At 49.0% G+C, this 18443-nt stretch overlaps 2 protein-coding genes across 2 annotated transcripts; one reads left to right on the plus strand and one right to left on the minus strand.

Annotated features, from left to right (window-relative positions):
* The first annotated feature begins 11633 nt into the window (after nucleotides 1–11633).
* LOC122036136 lies at nucleotides 11634–12925 on the plus strand. Its single transcript, XM_042595353.1, has 2 exons — nucleotides 11634–12547; nucleotides 12714–12925. The coding sequence occupies exon 1, from the start codon at nucleotides 11717–11719 to the stop codon at nucleotides 12509–12511; it is 795 nt and encodes a 264-aa protein (XP_042451287.1). The 5' UTR covers nucleotides 11634–11716; the 3' UTR covers nucleotides 12512–12547; nucleotides 12714–12925.
* A 2861-nt stretch (nucleotides 12926–15786) lies between these two features.
* LOC122036112 (probable CoA ligase CCL9) lies at nucleotides 15787–17938 on the minus strand. The gene is made up of 4 exons (XM_042595325.1): nucleotides 17646–17938; nucleotides 16481–17540; nucleotides 16299–16402; nucleotides 15787–16213 (listed from the first exon to the last, which is right to left on the minus strand). Exons 1-4 carry the CDS (start codon nucleotides 17844–17846, stop codon nucleotides 16004–16006), a joined length of 1575 nt encoding a protein of 524 aa, XP_042451259.1. The 5' UTR covers nucleotides 17847–17938; the 3' UTR covers nucleotides 15787–16003.
* Between the last annotated feature and the right edge of the window lie 505 nt (nucleotides 17939–18443).

The raw sequence follows: 18443 nt of genomic DNA on the forward strand, positions 1-18443 counted from the left end.
ATCCATGCCCAATTCTCTCCTCTACTACCCATCACGTGTGCTGCACACGGTAAGGGGCGCTCATTAAATGCGACCAGTATCCTGCTGCCACGTGGAGATCATGCGCTTGTCAGCGTTTGGCGGCGACGCCACTTCCGATGGGGCAGCCGCCGTTTGAAATGAACGGCTGGATGATGGCCTCGTTCTTCACGACCTGGATCGGACGGTGGAGATTGCTCCCGGGCGGCGATATAAAGCCCGCGACTCCTTTTCCGCCGCCTTATTGCTTCAGCCTCCTCCAGATCCCCTCTGTTCGCTTTCTTCTCCGGTGACCTTGCCCCTCAACTCTTCGGCAACCCCCAGGCGCCAATCGATCATCTCTTTTACTCGTAAGACCCTTTTTCTCGCTCCCTACGTTTTCTTCTTTCTGGTAATCGTTTCATTCAGTCGGTTTCCCTCCATTCCTTGCTCGAACCTTCCCTTTTGGTCCCACATTCTTGTCTTTCGGCCATGACTAGCACCTCGCAGTCGACCGACGGCGCTCCTGGTCTATGGTACACGACCATGGAGAGCCGTTTTGACGAGGAGGACGCGTTGCATCTCGCTCAGACTTACGACATTCCTTCCGACCACCACATAGTACTAGCCACACCGGCCGGTCGGCCTCATGAACCGTCGCCCGACACCGTTCTTTTTTTCTGAGACCAATTTTTGGCCGGGCTACGCTTTCCACCCCATAAGTTTTTCTTGCAAGTATGCAAATACTTCCGCATCCCGCTCGGCCAACTAGTTCCGAATTCCATAAGGTTGCTAAGCGGGGTGATAATTCTATTCAAACTGAACGGCATTCCCCTAGACCCCAAAGTTTTCCATTACTTCTACTACCCCAAGCAGGCCGAGTGGGGAACTTTTGTTTTTCAATTTAGGATAGGTTTCGTTCTTTTTGATAACATGCCGAGCTCCAATAAACATTGGAAGGAGCACTTTTTCTATGTGCGTTTCCCCGAACCGCCGACCTTCCGTATCAAATGGCAGACTGCGATGCCAACGCAACCAGAGCTCGGCAAGTTTAGAGGCGATGCGGCCTACCTTCATGCAACCAATCGGCTGGTCGGCCAGCGCTATCACATCGACAAGCTGCTCCTCCCGGGAGTAATGTATATATTCGGCTTGTCTTCTACCCCGGCCGATCTGCCCTGCAGTATGAGTAAGTTCCCTTATCATCCCGTTTGTTTTGTTCTAACTGATTTATTTTTTACTTCTGCAGCTGAAGTTATGTGGCGCGCCAAGGCTACCCAGCGGCTGAAACTGTGAGCCGCCGAGATCGAAGCGGCAAAGAATAGGGAGGTCGCCGAGCGGGGCTCGGCTTCGGCTGGTCCGGACGGCGAAGAGGATGAGGGAACGCAAACTATCCCTGAAGCTTTAGACGCTCCTGCTTCTCACGACGAGGCCGCGGGCGACCTAGAACCTTCTGTTCAAGCCGAGGTAGAGGGTCGTTCGGCCGACGACGTTCCTCTGGCAACTCGGAAGGGCAAACAGCTGGAGGCAACCTCTCAACCAACTCCGTCTGATGAACCGCAATCCGAGTGGGGCGATGAAGCTCCGGTGTTATCCGGGACGGTCTCTATAGAGAGTACCCCAACGCCACTTGGCTCTCCAAGGGCTACTTCTGAGGTGCCGCTCTCCAGTCCTCCCCGAACCTTGCGACGTCTTAAGCGATTGAGCGACCGTCCTTCTTCCTCCACCGGGGAGCCGTCCGGTAAGGCCGCTGCTTCAAAGGGTGATCTGATCGGCCCAAAGTTAATAAAAACAGTCCTACGCCTCCCGTCTGAAGAATATATGGCGGCCGCTGATCGGTCGGTGATCCCCGAACATCAAATCACACTCACGGGTCCCCTTGCCAAAGTTTGGGAGGATGCTCGTCTCCGAATAGCCATGATGACTCCTAGTTAGCTCGGCGACAGCAATCTTCAACAGGCGACCGGGGTATGTTGCTTTGCTTTGTTGGTTTTTTTTTTTTTTTTTGGATCGAGCCTCTAACTTACTCATATTCGTTCGCAGAATTGGGTGGAGCATATTGCCATCAGCAATCGCCTAGCCGAACTGGAGGACGAGCTGAAGAAGCTCAAGGCCGCAGGGGACAGCAGACAATCGACGGCCGCTCTGGAGAAGGCCAAGAGGTTGTTGGAAGCCGAACGGGGTAAATCCTCTGGCTTGACGAGCGAAGTGGCCCGCCTCGAAGCCTTGGTCAAGCAGCGGGACAAAGAAGTGAAGACCGCGACCACCCGGAAGCTTAAAGCCATCGAGGACATGGACCTGATGAAGGTGGAGAACCGGGGACTAGAGCATCACGTTAAGGAGTTGGACACCTCGCTGACTGCCGAACGGGAGGGCCGCTCCGCCGACCAGGCTAAAGCAGAGGGGGCTTTGAAGGACCTTCAAGATGCCCTTGACACTTCCAAGGTTACTCTCAACGAGTATCAAGATGGGGAGCCAGGTCGGGCGGCGGAAGCGTGCAAAGCATACGTCCGCTCGGATGAATTTGGCGAAAAGTTTAGCGACAAGCTGTCCTTAACTTTTGAAGAGGCGATCAAAGTGGCGGTGAACTATATGAAGACCAAGGGCCACATACCCGCCGAGCTGTCCGTCCCTCCCGAAGATCTAACTACCATGATGGGCTCCATCCCCGACTCTCTTTTTAATTTCGATGACTGAATGAGAGTCTGTTAAGTTTCTCTTAAGTATCTATGCTCTTCTGTACGCTTACCGCTCGGGGCAGATGTTTATAAATTTTGTCTGTCCGTTGCTTGGCTTGAATGGATTTTTTCTTTTGTTATTCGTTTGCTTGACCAGCGTCCAATCTCTAACTTTCGTCTTGGTCATAATTTTTCCGCGTCGAAGTGCATTTGGCACAAGAGCCGCCCGACCCTACGAGGGCTTCCTTTTCGCTAGTACAGCCGACCCGATCACAGCTCGGCCCGTTCAACCAAGGACCGCGCATAGAGCCATTCGTCCGACGGCCTTACAGGCTCCGATTGCCCGTCTTTTAACATCGAATTTTATCCTTGGCACTCGACTACCTTCCGATCGGAAGGTTTATAGACGTCGATCCGTCTCTCGATTCTTAACGTCGGAGCCCGACGGTCGTCCGCTCGGAAGATTATAGACGCCGGCTCGTCTCTCGATTTTTAACGTCGGAGCTCGACGGTCGTCCGCTCGGAAGTTTATAGACGCCAGCTCGTCTCTCGATTTTTAACGTCGGAGCTCGACGGTCTTCCGCTCGGACGTTTATAGACGCCGGCTCGTCTCTCGATATTTAACGTCGGAGCTCGACGGTCTTCCGCTCGGACTTTATAGACGTCGGCTCGTCTCTCGATTTTTAATGTCGGAGCTCGACGGTCTTCAGCTCGGACGTTTATAGACGCCGGCTCGTCTCTCGATATTTAACATCGGAGGTCGACGGTCTTCCGCTCGGACGTTTATAGACGCCGGCTTGTCTCTCGATTTTTAACGTCGGAGCTCGACGGTCTTTCGCTAGGACGTTTATAGATGCCGGCTCGTCTCTCGATTTTTAACGTCGGAGCTCGACGGTCTTCCGCTCGGACGTTTATAGACGCCGGCTCGTCTCTCGATTTTTAACGTCCGAGCTCGACGGCCTTAAAGGCTAGCTTTAATACAGCCGCTCGGCAAACCCATTAGCCATCCTTTGAATTACTTTTGCTTCCTGTATTACAAGGGCATAGGCGACCAGAATTTTTACAAAGCCGAGTTACGGCGGTGCACCTTTCACCTAGCCCGATAAGGCTGGAGATGATTCGCGCTCCATGGTCGGTCCAGCTGGCGCCCGTCATCATCCTCCACTTTATAAGTGCCCGAGCGGAGCTTTTTGATAACCTTGAAGGGGCCCGCCCAAGGAGCTTCCAGCTTACCGACGTCGCCGACCGGCTTTTCTTCGACAAGGTCGCCGACCTCGAATGATCTCGGCGGTCGTCTTCCGCCGGACGTTTATAGACGCCGCTCGTCTCGATTTTTAACGCCGAGCTCGACGGTCTTCCGCTCGGACGTTTATAGACGCCAGCTCGTCTCTCGATATTTAACGTCGGAGCTCGACGGTCTTCCGCTCGGACGTTTATAGACGCTGGCTCGCCTCTCGATTTTTAACGTCGGAGCTCGACGGTCTTCCGCTCGGACGTTTATAGATGTCGGCTCGTCTCTCGATATTTAACGTCGGAGCTCGACGGTCTTCCGCTCGGACGTTTATAGACGCCGGCTCATCTTTCGATATTTAACGTCGGAGCTCGACGGTCTTCAAGGCAAACTTGCACACAGCAACTCGGTGAACACATTAGCCATCCTTTGAACTAATTTTGCTTCCTGCATTACAAGGGCAGGGGCGACCAAAATATATGCAAAAATGAATTACATTAGCGCACCTTTCACCCAGCCCGATAAGGCTGGAGATGATTCGCTCTCCATGGCCGATCCAGCTGGCGCCCGTCTTTATCCTCCAAATAATAAGCGCCCGAGCGGAGCTTTTCGATAACCTTGAAAGGGCCCGCCCAGGGAGCTTCCAGCTTGCCGACATCGCCGACCGGCTTGACTTTCTTCCAGACAAGGTTGCCGACCTGGAATGATCTGGTGATTACGCGCCTCTTGTAGTTTTGCTTCATTCGTTGACGATACGCCATCAGCCGGACGGACGCCTTGGCTCGCTCCTCATCAACCAAATCCAGCTCCATGTTCCTCCGCTCGGCATTGCCCTCATCGTAACACTGGATCCGGACGGATTCGACACCTACTTCGACGGGAATCACCGCTTCGCCGGCGTATACCAGATGAAAAGGCGTGACGCCCGTTCCTTCTTTTGGAGTCGTTCGGATGGCCCATAGGACGCCCGGCACTTCATCCACCCAACTTCCCCCCAAATGGTTAAGCCGAGCGCGCAGCACGCGAAAAATTTCCCGATTGGTTACTTCGTCTTGACCGTTGCTTTGGGGATAGGCCACGGATGTGAAGTGTTGCTCTATGCCATAGCTTTTGCACCAATCCTCGAGCAACTTCCCTGTGAATTGCCGCCCGTTGTCTGAAACCAGTCGACGAGGGACGCCGAACCGACAGATGATGTGTTGCCAGATGAACTTTTTGACCATATGCTCGGTGATCTTGGCTAGCGGCTCGGCCTCCACCCACTTAGAAAAATAATCGACCGCCACTAGTAGAAATTTTCGCTGCCCGGTCGCCATAGGAAATGGACCAACAATATCCATCCCCCACTGATCAAACGGACATGAGATGGTTGATGCCTTCATTTCCTCTACCGGTCGATGGTAGAAGTTATGGTACTTCTGGCACGAGAGGCACGTCGACACTGTCCGAGCGGCTTCTGATTGTAAGGTTGGCCAGAAGTACCCAGCTAATAGGATCTTCTTAGCCAGCGAACGTCCGTCCGGATGCCCTCCGCATGATCCTTGATGTACTTCTTGGAGGATGTAAGCCGAGTCCTCCGAGCTCACGCATTTCAACAGCGGGCGTGAGAAAGCCTTCTTGTAAAGCTGATCGCCGATGAGTGTGAACCGACCGGCTCTCCTCCTTAACAGCTGGGCTTCGTTCGGGTCGGATGGTGTGGCTCCCGATCGCAAAAACTCCGTGATGGGTGTTCTCCAGTCGCTCGGAAACGTGAGGCCTTCCGTCCGATCGACGTGCGCCACCAAAGATACTTGTTCAATCGACTGCTGGATGGCGATCGGCGTTATTGAGCTCGCAAGTTTGGCTAACTCATCAGCCGCTTGGTTCTCCGCTCGGGGTATCTTCTGGATAATAACCTCTCTGAAGTCGGCTTTGAGTTTCTCGAAGGCTTGAGCGTAAAGCTTGAGCCGAGCGTTGTTAATCTCGAAGGTACCTGTGAGCTGCTGAGCGGCCAATTGAGAGTCTGAATGCAGCATTACCCGTCCGGCCCCTACATGCCGGGCGGCTTGTAAGCCGGCTATAAGGGCCTCATACTCTGCCTCATTATTTGTAGCTCTATAGTCAAGCCGGACAGATAGATGCATCTTCTCTTCTTGGGAGACAGCAATAATACACCAATACCGCTCCCGAGCCGAGTGGACGATTCATCCACAAATATCTTCCACATGGTCTCGGGCTCTGGCCTTTGTACTTCGGTAACGAAATCCGCCAAGGACTGCGCTTTTATCGCCGAGCGAGGCTGGTATTGGATGTCAAATTCACTTAACTCCGTCGTCCATTTGATGAGCCGCCCGGATGCTTCTGGATTCAGTAATACGCGCCCGAGCGGGCTATTAGTTTTGACAATGATGGTATGCGCCAGGAAGTATGGGCGAAGGCGCCAAGCGGCGAGGACCAGACCAAAAGCCAGTTTTTCGAGCCCAGTGTAGCGAGATTCAGCATCTTTTAAAATGTGACTAAGGAAATACACAGCCTCCTCTCCGCTCGCCCTCACCAGTGCCGAGTTGGTTGCCTGCTCGGTCGAGGATAGGTAGATACAAAGTGGCTCACCCGTAGCCGGATTGGCTAATACCGGGAGAGAACTCAGATATGCCTTTAAATCTTCGAACGCCCGGTCGCATTCTTCGTCCCAGTGAAATTTAGTGGCCTTGCGCAAGATTTTGAAGAAAGGAAGGCTCCGGTCGGCGGTTTTAGATATGAATATGGACAAAGTCGTTATCCGACCGGTCAAACGCTGCACTTCCCTCAGATTTCTTGGGGGCGGCATGTCTTGTAGGGCTCTTACTTTGCTGGGATTTGCTTCAATACCCCGCTCGGTCACTATGTACCCCAAGAAACGCCCTCCTTTTGCTCCGAACAGACACTTCTGGGGATTTAGCTTGACTCCATATTTGCGTAGCGTTCGGAAGGTTTCTTCCATGTCCTTGATGAGATCGGCTGCTCGGACGGACTTGATGAGAATGTCGTCCACATACACTTCCAGATGTTGCCCGATCTGCTCTCTGAATACTTTGTTCATCAGGCGCTGATATGTGGCCCCCGCATTCTTCAATTCGAACGGCATCACATTATAGCAATAGGTACCGTTGGCCGTCACGAAGCTGACTTTTTCTTGATCTTCACGGGCGAGCGGCACTTGATGATAGCCTTGGTAAGCATCTAGCATACATATTAATTCGCAACCGGCCGTAGAGTCCACCAGCTGATCTATCCGGGGCAGAGGATAAAAGTCTTTCGGGCAAGCTTTGTTGAGATCCCGAAAATCTATACATACTCTCCACTTGTTGCCCGGCTTGGAGACTAATACTACGTTAGCCAGCCAGCTTGGGAACTGCACCTCACGTATATGGCCGGTTTCCAAAAGCTTCTCCACCTCCGCCCGGATGATGGCATTCTGCTCGGCGCTGAAATCCCTTTTTCTCTGCTTCACAGGCCAAGCGTCCGGTCGGACATGTAGCTCGTGCTGCGCTATGCTCGGCGAAATTCCGGGCAGCTTATGCGTTGACTAGACGAAGACATCACAATTTCTCTGGAGGCATTTGATAACTTCCTCCTTCTGGTTGGGCTTCAGATCAGACGCAATAAAGGTCGTGGCCTCCGATCGGGTTGGGTGAATCTGCACTTCCTCTTTTTCTTCATAAATTAAAGAGGGTGGCTTTTCAGTGATGGCGTTTACCTCGATCCGGGGCGTCTTCCGAGCGGAATTGGCTTCTGCTCGGACCATCTCGATGTAGCATCGCCGAGCGGCCATTTGATCTCCCCGTACTTCTCCCACTTTGTCATCCACGGGGAACTTGATCTTCTGGTGGAAGGTGGAGATGACCGCTCGGAATTCGCTGAGAGCTGGTCGCCCCAATATGACGTTGTAGGCAGACGGAGAGTCCACCACGACGAAGTTTGTTGTGCGCGTCCTTCTGAGCGGCTCCTCTCCCAGAGATATGGCCAGACGGATTTGTCCGACCGGCAAGACTTCATTACCCGTAAACTCATAGAGGGGGGTTGTCATGAGAAGCAGCTCGGCTCGATCAATTTGTAGTTAATCAAATGCCTTTTTGAAGATAATGTTGACCGAGCTCCCTGTGTCAATAAAGACGCGGTGGATAGTATAATTTGCTATTACCGCTTTGATGAGAAGGGCGTCGTCATGGGGGACTTCAACTCCTTCCAAGTCCCTGGGTCCAAAACTAATTTCTGGTCCGCTCGCTCGTTCCTGGCTGCAGCCGACCGCATGGATCTGGAGTTGTCGGACGCTCGCCTTCCTCGCTCGGTTAGAGTCGCCTCCGGTCGGCCCGCCAGCAATGATGTTGATCTCGCCTCGGGAAGTGTTGCTTCTATTTTCTTCTTCCCGAGCGGACGGTCGAGACCGTTCTCTAGACATTCGTCGATTCTCCCGCCTTGGAGAGCGATGTCAATCGGGAGTTTGTTGTTGTTGCCTATCGGCTTCGTGAGTTCTCGGCCGCCTATCGGATGAGGGAGATCGTCGACCGCCATTTCGGGGCACGGGCGGAGCAATCAAGGGAAGACTTCGACAATCCCTTGTGTTGTGCGTATCCGTCCGGTGGAAAGAGCAGAACATCGGGGTCCATTTTTTCTTTGGTTTGGGCCGGGCGGCCGCTACCTCTTGTACGTGGGACCTCACATGGGGAGAGCGGATTGCTTCGGCCCTCGGTCCTCTGGGTGGCTGAGCAGCATGCTGTTTCCGCTCGGCAGGAGGAGCCCGTTCGGTTGGAGCTTCTTTTTTCCGGGCCGCTTGGGCTTCCTCCACGTTGATGTATTCGTTGGCTCGGTGTAGCATGTGATCGTAGTCTCGGGGCGGCTTCCGAATGAGCGATCGGAAGAAATCCCCATCCACGAGGCCTTGTGTGAAGGCATTCATCATGGTCTCCAAGGTGGCCGTTGGAATGTCCATGGCCACTTTGTTGAACCGCTGGATGTAAGCTCGGAGCGATTCACGGGCTTCTTGTTTGATGGTGAACAGGCTTACGCTCGTTTTCTGGTAGCGCCGACTGCTCGCAAAATGGTGGAGGAAGGTCGTTCGAAAGTCTTTGAAGCTTGAGATGGATCCTTCTGGCAATCTTCGAAACCACCGTTGAGCCGACCCAGAGAGGGTGGTAAGGAAAACCCGACACTTCACCCCATCTGTGTATTGATGCAGGGTTGCCGTGTTATCAAACTTGCCCAAACGATCGTCCGGATCGGTGGTTCCATTATATTCGCCGATCGTCGGAGGCACGTAGTGCTTGGGCATAGGGTCTCGTAGAATAGTCTCTGAAAATTGGCGATTAATCCGCTCGGGCGATGAGTCCGCTTGAGGGGTTTTTCCTTTTCTGTCTTTTCTAGGCATTTCATCTGAAGAAGATCCCCGATCTCTATTGGTTGCTACAGCTTCAGGGGTGCGGAATAGGGCCCGATGAAATGCAACGGTGGCCTGCGGTGCTTCTGCTCGGCCACCAGACGCGGACGTTGCTTGCTGCTCCGGCCGCTCAGGCGCTACTTTCTGTTTCTGCTCCACAAGCTTGGCGGCCCTCAGCTCGATCAGAGCATCGAGTTCCTCCGAGGAAAGCGTCACCGTGTGTTGTCGTCCAGTCTCGTCCATTGTTTCCGTTCGGATGCAGGAGCGTTCCCACAGACGGCGCCAAATTGATCCTGTCCGAAAGCTGAATCAACGGACGCTGGGCACGTGACGCTCCCCGGGTCGATGACGCGGATCTTCCCCTGATTGCACGAATCTCCGGCGAACCTGCACAGAAGTCGGGCCAGGAAGAGGTTCCCGGCGGCGACCCTCCGACACTCAAGTCAGGCAAGCAAGCAGTGAAAAAAGTGGCTCCAAAGGTGTTGAACGCGTACCTCCGGCGAACTATGAGACTCTTTATATAGAGTGGTGAAAGAGCTCCTGTACGTCCACCGAGGCGCATACATGTCCGCAGCCCATACCTCGGTATGTATCTGTCAGAAAGCTTACCTGACGCCATACTGCTGCAGTCCAAGTATGTCCTCGATGGGACAACAGAACACCTCGTTGTCAGACTTGGAGTATGACCTAGACATAGGACTTGACAGCTGTCATAAGATGTTCTTGTCCTTCTCTACCGACCACAGGCCGGGGCGTCCGTCAGGCCGGCTGGACGGGGAGTCCGTCCGGCCAGCCCTCATCTTACGCGCCGGCCGGACGGCACTCACATTCCGTCCGGCCTGCCATTGGTATCGATATGCTGGGGATATTTTCGGTAGGGTACTATGTAGTGACTGCTAGCAGTATGTCACCTTCTCTTAGGACTTCCGCTCAGCTCCTTGTTACTGTTTCATTGAGCGTCGGAACCCCGACTTCTGTCGGGGCGCCTTTTGCCTTCAGCTATTCACCGGTCGGCCGGCCGGGGCTGGTCGGGAGGTCGGCCCCTCCTTCTCCGGTCGGCCCCTTGGTCTTTTGACTCCAGCGTGGCATTGACCCCTCAAAATGGGGGTCCCCTGTTCTAACCGCCGGATCACTCGACATATTCTAACATCAGATCGTCTCTGACGTCTCATTATCACTGAGGTTATGAGGGTCAGTATAAAAAGGATACTCTCTGTTAATTAGGTACGTTCACACATACATATTTTTACGACAGGCTCACATACGTTTTACTGCATGTACACTTACATATACATTTTACTGTTCTAATGTTCATCTTATTCTCCACTTTTGGTCACTGTTTTGACTTGAGCATTAGAATGTCTATGCCAAAGATACTTCCTAATTCTCATTCTAACGTTTTCATTTACTCTCTATAATGTACATAGAGAAAGCACTTGACGCCTTCTTCTTCCACCTCAAAATTTATTTACGATTAATAATAGTCATTTACTCAGTACGTCATATCTATGATTTCAGACAGTATCAGATAAATACTTAGTGTGATGCAATGAATTAAGTAGTACGCATTCCTGTTGTGAACCAACAGTACTTTTTCTTTGTGACCAACAAAAAAAAGAAATAAGGCAGATGGAGAAAAAAAGAGCCACCGGCCGCCTTAAAGATGACTCTGTCTCCACCTCCTCCACCACCACTACCCCCCTTCCCTTGTCGATGCCTTTGCCCCAGTTCAATATATAAAAACAGTGCACACTTCACTTTGGAGCAAAGCAAAGATTTCCCAGTGAGGAGATATTGATTACACACTTTTCGTCTCATTCCACTGCGTTTTAGTGCATTTCTAAGGAATAAAGAGAGATCCATCATTGTTTAACAGGTGTAGTTATGCATCCAATCAAGTTTCGAGTTCCTTACTGATTCTGTAGGAAAGGCATCAGATTATGCGATTAGATGAATATGTGTGGAAGGGTATTAAATTGCACGGTGGGTTGGGTGATGAAGCCTTTCAAAGGAATAGAGTGTTGTTTTTATTCATAGTTGGTTGATTAAGACTTTTGGGACCATATCTTGATATTTGCTTTACTATTGTTCACATGATTTGTAATGTATAATTCTTAGTGGAAGATGTTGACTAATCTAGTATTACAGTGGTTTCATATCATTACTTTAAAATTGAAATGGATTCTTAGTATAATGTGTTTGGTTAAAATATGATTATAGTGGATAATGTTTTCTATCAAACTTTGATTCAAAAGATAAATTCATTTAATAGATGTTTGTTAGATATGATAGATTATATATATAACACCTCACTCTACTCTCTGTATCTCTCTCATTTTTGGGGTTTGAACCTCTCTGTTTTTATATTTTCCTTTCTTGTTCGTCTAATTCTAAGATTTGAATCGGGCACACTGAGCGATGGCGAATCCCCAATGGCGATTGCAGAGCGACGCTCATGAATCCACGATTTGGGCCATCAAAATCTCATTTTGCTTCCTCGGCATCGTCTCTTTCGGCGCCGCCACCAGAGCCGCCGTCCCCGCCACCGCGGGTGCCTTGTACTCTGCCCTTCCGGGTCTCCGGGCATCCCTCCGCCCTTGGTTCTCGCCGCCGTACCTCTTCGTCGCCGTCCACTTCATGATCCTTGCCATTTGGAAACTCTCCGACCGGAAGCAGCAGCGGCAGAGCGAGCGATGGTCAGCGACGGAGCCAGGCGGCGATCCCATAAAAATCAAATCTTTCGTCTCTGCCCATTCTTATGAGCTCAACCAGAAGTGCTCGCCGGTAATCCATTGCGACGAGATCTCTCTGTCTTCCGCAAGTGCCGCGATTTCCTCGTCTGAATCCTCCTCGTCCAACATTTCGTGCCTGACGCTGGATTCCGTGGAAAGCTCCACTGCCTCGTCGAAGAAGGCCATCGAACTGGATTCTAAGAGATGCATTACGGAGGAGGAAGACAGAGAGTTGGTGACTGCGCTGGAGACAGCAGGGATAGAAAACGACTCGATGGAGGTGGCATGGAAGGCGATTACTGAGAAGTCATCTCAGGCATCTGCCTGGCCGGCGCCGGCGCCGGCGCCACCGTCCTCATTCGCAGGTGACGACGATTTGACCCAACGATTCGAAGATTTCATCAAGAAAAACCACGAGCAGATCCGCTTCTCAATATTCGAAGGCTGTAATTCGACTCTGCCAGCGCCGATTTCCGGCTAGGAGAATGCATATGCTGATAAAAATCCGTTTTTTAAGGTAATCGCTTTATGATTCATTCTGCTGCTAAACATTCAAACCAAGATTTTATACTTTTTTGAGCTTTAATTTGAACCGAAAGAGTTCAAATTTCAAATCAATTGCCTCTTTCATATTTTGTTCTTTCTGATGCGCATGAACTAATGTGCTATTCTGTATATGCTAGGTTTGTATCTGTTTGCTTATGGTGGCAATTCAGGTTCTATTCTACTTGAAGTCCTGTTTATCCAGTCACCTTTAAGAGAATAATCTGGTTCCAAATTAATCATGAGAAACACCCTTGGAATAGAAAATGGATCCAGTAGAAAATGGATCCAGATTTGGAATAAATCTGGTTCCAAATTTATCCAATCACCTCGAGAAATTGAAGTAGTTCTTCCTTGGAATAGAAAATGGATCCAGTAGAACAATGTATATAGCGCTGCAATCATCAAAGTATAACTCTTATGAACACCCTTCTTGCAACCATTGAGCATTTACAAAATTTTATATAAAAACAAATCTTCGAAAAGTCCATTGTCGCAGCCTTTTCTTTGCAATTATTTTTTGCACATCAACGGGGATCTCTATCTTTGTTTCATAAGAAATTACTATGGATAGCACAAAAAAAAAGTTCATGGATTTTTCTAAGAAGCAACTAACATGAATTTATATTATTATTATTATTATTATTATTTGCCAAAAATAAAAAGGACGCCTTGAATTAGAATGGTACAGCACGATTCTATTTTATTTTTGATAATCCATTTCATCTCAGTATTTTATTTTAAACTATTATAGTATGCTTCTCAGATGACCGATATCAGTGTTTTTGGAGCGGTACCATATGCGTCTGAGAATATTCTGTGTTTTAATCATTTGTATTGATGATTAATAGTTATTTATAAATTATTATATCGATCTAAGAATGGATATATATTTATAGATTAGGGTAAATCTAGATAACCAGCTAGAAAATGAATATTAAAGATATTTAATCAATACATATAATTTTAGAAATATAATTAATCATTAATATATAGTAATAATTTTTAAAAAATAAATATGAGAATATATGGAACAGGATGTAATTGACTTATCTTAATAATGATCTAAAAATTAGAAGAAAAAATGGCTCATCAAATTTTAGCCATTTAGTATTATAATTTTATAATTATTATAATATAATATTGATTAGTATTAATTATAAATAAATTATTTAGGTTGTATTCATATCTATTATAATATAATCTTTGATAAAAAAAATTAAGAGTCAAATCTTATTAATGTCGATTTGAGTGGTATTATAATATAATATAATATAATATTAATTAGAGAGATAAAGATCATTATTTTTAAATTATAACCGTTAGTTTATTAGGAGGCGTTTGGTTAAATGATGGGAATGGCTATGGGTATGAGTTTGATAGTAGGGTGGAATGGAAATAGAAATGAAAATGTGGTTGATTTTCATAAATCTAGTAATCATTCCTAAAATGTCATTCTCAAACCCATAATCCAAATACTATCTTTAATTTTACTATTATTCCATTCTCTCATTCCTAAATACATCAACCAAACATCCCTAAATATTAAAATATCTGTATTTTACTTGCTCCAAAAAAGTTAAAAATAAATATAAATAGAGATTTTTTCCATCTTATTTTCAAAATTTGTATCAGATTAAATAGAGATGCGCTGTAAATGACTAATGTTAATCCGCAACTCATTGATATTAATTAACTCAAATTAATAAAATTAATTAATTAAAATTTTCTTTACCATCATACTAATTGATTCCGTCCAAAATCTGAATAAAAATAAGACAAAGGTCGATGAAGATGACATTAGTATTAACGAAGAGGTGACTTTGACGCGCCTGATGTATACACGTTCGAAAAGCAAACCTCCGCATGAAATTCCCTAATCTATAATATGAGAATTAGTAGTATCTGAACTCTGCATACACTCATACAAACACCCGGAGCATTAGAGATCAAAAACTAAGGAAAAAGTCTCCGGTGCGGATCTTCCGACGCTCAAGTCAAGTCTTTTTTTCCCATAATAACAGTGTACTATAGAAAAAACATTGTTGAAGACGAGTGCGTATGTGTGCGTACCTGGCTAAGGAAGAGGATCTCCCTTTTTATATGACGTTGTATACCTTCAGAGCATGTCTGTTGTCAGAGAATATCGGGTGTCAGAACTTGTTGGGTAAGAGAGGATGTACGGTGACCTCCTATTGATGGAATGAAGGTTCCATTCACAGGTGATAACAGACTATTAGAATATTCCCTAACGTACAGTAGTTATTTTCTGACAGAAAGTTATGATTTCTTAACATTGTTGTCTCTTAGTACTTTCCGTCCCACTTAGGTTTTATCTGAAACTGTGACGAGGGACTCATCTTTCATGAATTGATTGTTGAAAAGTCGGTCAAGAGTTATTTTGGTGAAAATACCAGGTCTATCTACATATCTCGAGCTGGGAGAGTCCGATCAGTCAAGGGTAAGTCAAGAACTAGTACGAGCTCCATCTTATATCTCATATATGAGAGATCGGTCCTGGCTGTGGCCATCCAAAAAATATACGGTTGATGACGTGAGGTGGTCCAACTTCTTTTTTCTCTTACCTATTAACTATCACGTCCTCTAATTATTGATTATCACATCCCTTTAACTTTCAAGGGAGTGATCTTATCAGATCCCATTTTATATACTAATATTGAGAGTTCGATCTGATAGATATTTTTAATTTATTTAATAAATAAATTAGAAAAAAAATAAGGTAAAATTGGGACAGCCAGATTATAAAAAAATATCTTCGAAGAAGTTGTGTCTCTCAGGCAATGCAATGAAACACCGGTCGTACAAATTTGTGTGCTGGTTGCCGACACACACCACTGCGGGCATTGGAATGAAGCTATTGGAAGGCACTGCTTTGGCCACATCTAGGAAGCGTACTCTAGTGCCACAATTGTCTATGGTTGTCTGAAGAGGTTGCGTTTTTGTACGTAACGATGATGTTGATTTGCGATATCAGTTGTGATATCTGTAATCAGTTTTTTTCCTCCAATAGAAAATAATTTTAAAATATTACTTGTGGACTATCAGGCTCTCTATATATAATGCTTATTGGATTTTTAAAATCAATATCGATTAAAGTTTGGCTAATCAGTTCCATCGGAATTAATCTTAACGGACCGTCAGAATTCAACGACGCAACAACTCCGCTGCTCGTTAGGTGAAACCACTTAGAAATGACAGGTAAATGACAGAATTTATTTAAAAAACGAACGAACATTCAAATTTCATTGATAATTAAAGAAAGCCAACACGAGACGTCACTTAGTCTCGTTCCACATATAAATAAAAAAAAAACTTTATATATATACTGCATTAAACTAAATAGTATATATGTTTTTTTTTTCTTTTGGATAGTAAATGGATTTATTTTAGTCATAATTAATACGCTTAATTAAGCGCCGGCCCTTGGAGCCTTGGCGGGAGATACGAAGCACTCGGCCACCATCCGCCGTTGGATCTTCCCCGTTGCAGTTTTCGGCAGCGAATCAGTGATGAATACCTTCTTCGGCACCTTGAACGCCGTCAGATTCTTCCGGCAATGCCTCACGACATCGTCCTCGTCGATCTCCGCCCCTTCCCTCGGAACCACCGCGCAATTTATCTGCGATTATACGCGTAAAAAAAAGTCAGCGTCTGCCGTCGGATAGCGAAACAACGGTTCAGATGAGAGATTTTTCCGTCGTTACCTCCTCGCCGTACTTGTCGTCCGGCACGCCGAATGCTACCGCCTCGGCGATGTCCGAGTGGTCGAGTAGCACCGCGTCGACCTCAATTGGGGATATTTTCTCGCCTGCAACGGGAGAAAAGGGGTTCAGATTAGATCGAGCAATGAATTGGAGGAGATCGGATCGGATGGGCTGTGAAATACCTCCGCGGTTGATGAGCTCCTTGATGCGGGCGACGAGATGGAGGTAGCCCTCCTCGTCGAGGAAGCCGACGTCGCCGGTGTGGAACCAGCCGAAAGCGAAAGCCGCTTTGTTGGCCTCGGGGTTGTTCTTGTAGCCCTTGGTTACGTTGAGTCCCCGGATGCAGACCTCGCCGGGCACGTTGGGCGGGCGGCGGGCGCCGTCCTCGTCCAGGATCGCCATCTCCAGCCCCGTCGGCCTCCCCACAGCGCCGGGCTTCCTTGGGGCGTCCTCTGGCAGTGGGTTGGACGCCATCTGATGCGAGGCCTCTGTCATCGCGTACGCTTCGAGCACCGGCGCGCCGAAGGCGGCCTCCAAGTGCTCTAGAATAGCCGGCGCCAGCGATGCACTACAACTGCGGATGAAGCGGAGGTGGGGATAGGCCGGCTCGGGCCGGGAGGCGTGGCGGTCGAGGAGGATCTGGTGGATGGTCGGGACTGCGGTGTACCAGGTGGCGCCGGAGGCCCGCATATCGGCCCAGAAGGCGGAGGCGGAGAAGCGTCCGGCGGCAGGGAGTGTCACGGCGGCGCCGCCCGAAAGCGACGAGAGGAGGGCAGCGACCAGGCCGTGGACGTGGAACAGGGGAAGGACGATCACGGTGGAATCAGTCTCCCTGAGCCGGTAAACAGATCGAATGTTCTTAACGGAGGCAGCCAGGTTGAGCTGGGTGAGTGGCACCCCCTTAGGCCGGCTTGTGGTGCCGGATGTGTGCAGGAACAGAGCAACATCGGAGGGGTCGTTGAGGCATCCCGCGAAAGAAGAGCCAACGACGTTGGCCTCCGCCTGGACGACAGGAAGGGATATCTCCAGCGCACCAGAAGGGTCAGGGAGAGAGGCGGCAGCGCGAGGAATCCCGATCTCCGCCGCCGCAGCCTCTGCCGCCGCGTTACCTTCGACGTTGGTCAACAACAGTTTCGACTCCGAATCAGAGATATAAAACACAAACTCCTCCCGCGTGTACGCGGGATTTAGCGGCGCCGCCACGCCTCGAGCGCGGATCACGGCCAAGAAGGCGATCACAAGCTGTCCAAAATAAAATAATAACAAAAATAAAAAACAATCCACGCGTTGGCAGCAAAATCGAGGGCGTAGATAAATCGATCGAACAAATCGAAAAAGGGGTCAAACCTCGACGGTGTTAGGGAAAACAAGGGCGACGACATCGCCAGTGCGGAGTCCGGCGGCGACGAGACGCGCAGCGGCGCCGTCAACGATCTGTTGAAGGCGGGCGTGGGAGAGCTCGACGCGGCCGGGGACTGCGATGGCGAGGCGGGAGGGGAAATCGGCGGCGGCCTTCTTCAGGGCGCCTGTGAGAGTGACGCTCTCCATCGCTGAAACCACACAAATAAGAGGCTGAAACTCCACAAAATACACAGCACAAATCCAAACGTGAAGTATCTAGCGAATAAGATATGACACGACCAGAACCATGGGATGGTATATATAGCCAGGACCCAAAGGCCAACGTATATGCTGACGTATCTCGCCACGCGTCTCGATTAGGACGACAGCTAAACAGATACCGCTACAGACCTACACGTGGACGCACGAGGTGTCCCGGTCAACGACGCGGTTAATATCCCGCCGTCGATTAAGCGTGGCCGAGTGGGCGTGCGGTTTTGACGACGAAATCGGGATGTGCCCATCGCGGCGGGTTCACGTTGTGTCGGTTACAACCTCCACCCGATGCGCCTGCTCCGGCCCGGTCTCCATCATTCCTGGTTCAATCGAATCGGGGCTCCTCCTTCGCGCTATTCATGCACACGCAATCGACGACATCGACGTTCGCCGCCGAGGAAGCAGGCCCAGAAGATACTCGGCGGATTCCTTCCGGTCCGACGATGACCGGGTCTATTCGGCGTCAGGTCAAAGGTCTAAGCTGTGCTCGGCTCGTGCCGAATACGGTTTCCAGACTCGATCAGAAAA

This window comes from Zingiber officinale, unplaced genomic scaffold (assembly GCF_018446385.1).
Source record: "Zingiber officinale cultivar Zhangliang unplaced genomic scaffold, Zo_v1.1 ctg133, whole genome shotgun sequence".
In the NCBI taxonomy this organism is placed as follows: domain Eukaryota; kingdom Viridiplantae; phylum Streptophyta; class Magnoliopsida; order Zingiberales; family Zingiberaceae; genus Zingiber; species Zingiber officinale.